We start from the raw sequence: 7,303 nt of genomic DNA on the forward strand, positions 1-7,303 counted from the left end.
TTCAGTAAAACTGTTATAAAATGAATAGGGAATAGTTACAATAAAGTAACTGATTACTTTACATTTACATTACATTTCAATCAATCGTTAATATGACAGGTTTTGAGAACTTTTAGAAAAGTCAGCTTTAGCAAATTGTAGAGAGAAAAAAACATTTAAACAGTTGAGCAAGTTCTTTTATCAAGTCAGGCATTTCACATTCTTCAATGTCGATCACATCTTTTCTGATTTCAAACCTTTTGCATTCAAATTGTTGTTTAAATGCTATTTGTGTGTAATATGGTGCAGCTAAATCAATGTTCAATAGGGTGAAACCTTACAGAACGTTCAGATAGAAATGTATTGTGAAGAACAGATAGAACTGTCTGTCAGGTAGAACAGGGAATCGTGTCAACTCTATACAATACATTTCTATCAGCAATGTTCAGAACATTTCACCTCACTGAATACACCCTGTTTGTTCAGGTTCAGTGGCCACCCAGCACATCAGTACAAGAAGCCCCATAGGGGGCAGCTGCTGGATACACTAGTTGAGCAGGGTGACCATCTGGAGGGACCCCATCAAGGACTTTTAATTTCTTGGACTGTGCTCTCGTCTTCACGACAGCCAAGGTTTATTGTTTGATATATCTGCCAACACAGCCTAATTCTGGCACCGATGCCACTGTTATTAGACAAGATATTTACTTGACGTGTTTGTGGGTGGAGAGAACATTAGCACCATGCAGACTAAACGTTTATGACATTAAGTTATTTTAATGTGCAACAATGTAATATGTGCACCTGCAGGGCCGGCTCCAAGCATAAGTGACCAATGTGGTTGCTAAGGGGGCCCCAGGGGTTGCTAGGGGGATTCAGTCAGGGTCTCAACTTACTGTTAAGAGTTACAATAGTGTAATAAGGTGCAAGTTATACATTTGGTTATGCATCAGCAGTTTTTCTCTTGTTATGTCAGTCACTGACAATCACTCAACTATGCATGTCAGCTAGCAATTTTTAGATTGTTAACTTACTCTAGCCAGCTATCTAAACTTGTAGTAATCATGACCAAATACTGACCCGACATGTTGGGCACGTGCCGAGGACCCCTTAACTCCAGGGGGGCCCCTATTGATTTTGTTAATCAATCTCACTCAGATATCATTAACATGGCATAAGCCATGGCAAAATGTGTAGAATTGCAAGAAATGTGTTTAAAAAAGCAAAAAAAGTATCTTTGCCCCATGGCAAAATGTGTAGAACTGCTTTAAAACTGCAACATTTCTCTACATGTCGTTCAGTACAAACCATTCCGCAACATAGCAAACGTTCAAGCGAACTAAACACAACTCATGTGTTTAAATGTTTGTTGAATAGTGCAGTTGGGAGTTAGAGGTCTGCAAGGAAAGACCTGTTTCTTTTATTGTTTTATTGCAGTTTCACCTTAGCGACAGTCGGATGTGATGTGAACAGGCAAAAGCGGTGAGGGAGGAGCGCCCTTCTCAAATCTAACAGTAATCTGCACCCCTCATGTTGTCATCAAGGCAACGTGATTCATTGTTCAGAAACATACATCTCTTTTCCATAAAATATGTTTGAATTTTCAAACTAGTTGTTATTGGGAAGGCAGATACCGCTTCTTTTTTGTATGTAAAAACACAGAATCGTACTCATCACTCCACGTGCTTAATTAATTCACGTTTGTTTTGAGACGACTTCGCTTCCATGAGAATGGGCTGTCCAGAACAGGTGTTGAAGGGCCCTGATATACTGTTATTAACTGCCAGACATTATTAAGCAGTTGAGCAAACTATCTCTATAAAATTAATTGTACATATTTGATGTATTTTGGCATTGCCTTGGGAGGATAGCATCTCTTGATCCAATACATTTCAAGGGTGCTTTAAACAACTCAGTCTGTGCTCGTAAAGTAGTGTTTTAACCACAGACAGGAGTTTGCCTGAGACGCCCCAGAGCTTTGGATCACGTCAGCATTTTCTTTACATGATTCAATCCATTCAAATGTCACAGCCAGTAAAAATCTAAATCTGGATATGAAATGTCACATACTTTGGCATGGATCCACAAAACAACCAGTCTTGGCTCGGTTCATTCAGATCTTATTTTTCAAGTCACATGTCTCTCTGTAAATCTATTATGGTGTCAGCAATGTGACTAATAAGGTCAAAATAATGTGCTGGCCTGTATGGGATCTCTCTGTGTTCCACGGAATAGGTTACAGAGGCGTGTATTTTTTTAACCTTTATTTTACTAGGCAAGTCAGTTAAGAACAAATTCTTATTTTCAATGATGGCCTAGGAACAGTGGGTTAACTGCCTGTTCAGGGGTAGAACGACAGATTTTGTAGCTTGTCAGCTCGGGGATTTGAACTTGCAACCTTTCGGTTACTAATCCAATGCTCTAACCACTAGGCTACCCTGCCACATATTCATGGATGCCAAGGGAAACCAGGCTTCTCCCTCCCCAAAAAATTATCAATAAAAATATGAATTAACATATAACATAAATTATCTTTCGTCTCTCTGTGTTTTTATAATTTTCCTTCAACTTGCAAGAGGCTGAATGTATCTCACCGGAGAAAGCATTTAGAGCGAAACAGCGCCCCCTCTGTCTCTGTATGTGTAAGCCATCTATCTGATGCTGTCTGGTCAAAAAGAGTATGCTAATGTTGCGACCCATAGCATTGAATGCAAGGGGGAGCCAGCGAGCATTTGACCTCCCTTGATATTTTTTCTTCATACAATAATAGCCAATCAGCGTTGAGCTAAACTGAGTGAGTTCAAAGGTGAATTGTCCGGGCGCACCAAAACAAAGTATCAACCTTTTAGTTGCCACTGTATTAGACTAAGCACAGGTGAGTTAATGATGTTGAAATGGTACTGGAATAGTGGAGAGAGGCAGCTCCTGTTTTCTTCGCGACTTGAGGTAATTTTCTGTGGTTCTAAATCAATAGTTGTTTAGTAGTCCAAAAATGTAGGAGAAATGAACTCGCTTGACCGTGCTGTAGGTCATGTACTTGTCTGTTACTGTACATGCGATATGCTTTGTCGACTCTACGGGACAGATGTTGCTCTCCGGTTTCATGGTTAAACAAAGGTGTGGTTGATTTTATTCTGCCGCTGTTTCTTCTTATTGTCTCGGTCTTGTGCCTTGCCACCGTGATATATAGGCCTATGAACTTTAACAGGTTATAGAGCAAACAATGCAATTATCACAACACATAGGTTGTAATATGACTTTTTGTTCCTGGCTTGGCTTCCCCAGAGATTTTACCCACTCGCCTCTGCTGATAGGTTATGAGGTCTTCACCTTTCACCAGCATGCAGTGTGAAGTCAACGGAGGACTAAATGTAATATGAATCTAATACATTTACAAGGAGAAACACTTAGACACTTGTGTTTTTCAGAAAACTGTACAGATCTTTGGACAAACATACTAAATAGCGTAAAGGGCAGTTTCAAGACGTCGTCAACAGTTTTACATATAGCTCTTGTCAGTGACCTTCTTCAACCATGGCCATGATCCAAAACCGGATGTCAGAAATACATGCAGCCTAAAGTAGTTTAGGATTACTTTATGACCCTGCCTCATAGAGATGGTATCAAACCTGCTGAACTGTTCTTGAAACTCCAATTTGATCCCAATACAGTCGACGGCAGAGTTACAGGAAGCAAACTAAAGCAACAGATCATTTGAAAGCCCCAATATGGCCACGTTCATAAAAGGGTGTGTCAGAAATACAAAAATAAAACGCTGTAGGGGAAGAGAATTGAGAACCACTGACTTTAGTCAACCGTTCTCTATTGATACAAGGCCATACGTCTTTCACAAGACACCGTCAATGGCTATAATCATATATAAAAATGTAATGGCATGACACAACAGATTAGATGAACTGGAATGACACTCTCACTCACTGCTGCACAAAAACAACTGCGAACAAACCCCACCCCAGATTTTTCGAAAGAGCCAACTCCTCTCTTTTCCATAAAATATATGTCTGAATTTTCTAAACTAGTTTTCACCGGGAAGGCAGATAAAGACTTCAGATAAAGCGATCAGTTTAGTATGTGAATACACAGAATCCTCCTCATTACTCCACATGTTAACCTATGTCACTTTAGTATGTGAAAACACAGAATCCTCCTCATTACTCCACATGTTAACCTATGTCACTTTAGTATGTGAAAACACAGAATCCTCCTCATTACTCCACATGTTAACCTATGTCACTTTAGTATGTGAAAACACAGAATCCTACTCATTACTCCACATGTTAACCTATGTCACTTTAGTATGTGAATACACAGAATCCTCCTCATTACTCCACATGTTAACCTATGTCACTTTAGTATGTGAAAACACAGAATCCTACTCATTACTCCACATGTTAACCTATGTCACTTTAGTATGTGAAAACACAGAATCCTACTCATTACTCCACATGTTAACCTATGCCACTTTAGTTTTGAGCCAACGTTGCCGTCGGCCAAAACGGGGCACCTGGCTCATGCACGAGAGGCAGCCTGGTTCCAAAACGGGGCACCTGGCTCATGCACGAGAGGCAGCCTGGTTCCAAAACGGGGCACCTGGCTCATGCACGAGAGGCAGCCTGGTTCCAAAACGGGGCACCTGGCTCATGCACGAGAGGCAGCCTGGTTCCAAAACGGGGCACCTGGCTCATGCACGAGGGCAGCAGCCTGGTTCCAAAACGGGGCACCTGGCTCATGCACGAGAGGCAGCCTGGTTCCAAAACGGGGCACCTGGCTCATGCACGAGAGGCAGCCTGGTTCCAAAACGGGGCACCTGGCTCATGCACGAGAGGCAGCCTGGTTCCAAAACGGGGCACCTGGCTCATGCACGAGAGGCAGCCTGGTTCCAAAACAAATGCAATCAACCCTAACCCGCATCACCCGGGGCATGCCCTGGACATTAATAGAACTCTCTCACTGGTCTTTTAATCAATCACAACAGACAATTTCACATCAGATCCTTTTCAGAGATGTTCTGATTGGTCAAAAATGTTGGGGGGAAAAATCTGAATTTGGCTGCCTGTCTATACGCAGCCTAACATACTGAACCTGATTTCAAGTAATTCATGGCTAAATTGAAGATTATGATAATTTGATTTATCTGACGCTGCTGTGTTAGTGCTGGGGTGGAATAAAAGCCTGCACCCCATGTGGATGGGCTGTCCAGAACAGGAGTTGAAGCCCCCTGATATACTGTTATGAACTGACAGATGTCATTAAGCAGTTGAGGAAACTGTCCTTATAAAACTGTTATTGTACATTTTTGTCATATTTTATCAGGGCCTTGGGAGGATCAGATAGTAACTCCTGATCCAATATATTTTAAGCTGTAAACGATCAGTCTGTGCTCGCAAAGTAGTTTTATCACCACAGACAGGAGTTTGGCTGAGACACCCCAGAGCCTTGGCTCACGTCAGCATTTCTTTTACATCGTTCAATCCATTCAAATGTCACAGCCAGTAAAAATCTAAATCTGGATGTGAAATGTCACATGCTGTGGAGAGGCGGGGTCATGCTGTGGCATGTATTCACATGACAACCAAGCTTGGCTAATTCCGATTTTTATTTTCCAGATCACATATCTCGCTGTAAATCTATTACGGTGTCTTCTGATGGCCTTAGATGACTGGGGCACAGAGACTGGGGCACTGAGACTGGGGCACAGAGACTGGGGCACTGAGACTGGGGCACAGAGACTGGGGCACTGAGACTGGGGCACAGAGACTGGGGAGACTGGGGCAGAGACTGGGGCACAGAGACTGGGGCACTGAGACTGGGGCAGAGACTGGGGCACTGAGACTGGGGCACTGGGGCACAGAGACTGGGGCACAGAGACTGGGGCACTGAGACTGGGGCACTGAGACTGGGGCACAGAGACTGGGGCACAGAGACTGGGGCACAGAGACTGGGGCACTGAGACTGGGGCACAGAGACTGGGGCACTGAGACTGGGGCACAGAGACTGGGGCACAGAGACTGGGGCACAGAGACTGGGGCACAGCAGAGACTGGGGCACAGAGACTGGGGCACAGAGACTGGGGGGCACAGAGACTGGGGCACAGAGACTGGGGCACTGAGACTGGGGCACTGAGACTGGGGCACTGAGACTGGGGCACAGAGACTGGGGCACTGAGACTGGGGCACTGGGGACTGGGGCACAGAGACTGGGGCACAGAGACTGGGGCACAGAGACTGGGGCACAGAGACTGGGGCACAGAGACTGGGGCACTGAGACTGGGGCACAGAGACTGGGGCCAAGTGAGTCTCATGAAATAGTCAGGGAAGACAGGTAAGGACACTCCCTCTTAAAACACCCAACATGGCATGCCAATAAAACACATGTTCGAACATTCAAACTAATTTTCATTGGGAAGGAAGACCATTTAAAAAAAAATCAAAAGCAATCACTTTTGCATTGTGAAACTGCAGAATTCTACTCATTAATCAACCTATGTCACTTTTATTTGGAGCCAATTTCACCATCATCCATAACGGTTCAAACACGGGAGTAGACACTAACATGCTTCCCCCGGGGCCCAGGACAGTAATAGAACTCCCTCACTGGTCTTTTGACCAATCACATCTTTTCACATCAGATCTTTTTTCAGAGCTTGTCTGAATGGGCCAAAAGAACCCACTGTGTTAGTGCTGGGCTGGAATAAAAGCCTGCACCCCATGTGGATGGGCTGTCCAGAACAGGAGTTCCAGGCCCCTGATAAACTGCTATTAACTGCCAAATATCAATAAGAAGTTGAGTAAACTGTCATTGTAAAACTGTGATTGTACATATGTGATGTATTTTAGCAGGGCCTTGGGAGGATCAGATAGTAACTCCTGATCCAATATATTTTCAGGCTGCTTCAAATGGTTTTATCTCCACAGACAGGACTTTGAATGAGACACTTTTCAAGCATCAACATCCATAAGTGACTTTGTTGAGCTTCACAATACATTTTTGATACTTTCGAATGATTTGGACATGATGCCCGAAAAATTGCTAAAATCGGTCCCATGACTTGAATGGAAATTGTGACACAAATGCTAAAACTCTAGCATTTGGAAACAGTGCCAGGGAAACTAAACCCAAGCATGGATTGCTGTAATACCTTGTCCATATAATTCTTACAGGGTTAGAAAACCAATGTGTAATTTTGTAATTTGGATGAACTATCCCTAAACATCAATCCAGGCGTTCTGAGATCTGGCATTCATCTGCAATGTAGTCAACTTGGACGGTGGACATTTGCTTAAGAACCACAGGTTTAAAAAAA

The 7,303-nt window shown here is 43.3% G+C and overlaps 1 protein-coding gene across 1 annotated transcript; it reads right to left on the reverse strand.

The window, feature by feature from the left end:
• Positions 1–5,651: 5,651 nt before the first annotated feature.
• Positions 5,652–6,522, reverse strand: LOC121846085 (keratin-associated protein 16-1-like). The gene is made up of 2 exons (XM_042318869.1): positions 6,513–6,522; positions 5,652–6,238 (listed from the first exon to the last, which is right to left on the reverse strand). The coding sequence occupies exons 1-2, from the start codon at positions 6,520–6,522 to the stop codon at positions 5,652–5,654; spliced, it is 597 nt and encodes a 198-aa protein (XP_042174803.1).
• Between the last annotated feature and the right edge of the window lie 781 nt (positions 6,523–7,303).

The sequence above is a fragment of the Oncorhynchus tshawytscha genome, unplaced genomic scaffold, assembly GCF_018296145.1.
Source record: "Oncorhynchus tshawytscha isolate Ot180627B unplaced genomic scaffold, Otsh_v2.0 Un_contig_447_pilon_pilon, whole genome shotgun sequence".
Taxonomy (NCBI): Eukaryota; Metazoa; Chordata; class Actinopteri; order Salmoniformes; family Salmonidae; genus Oncorhynchus; species Oncorhynchus tshawytscha.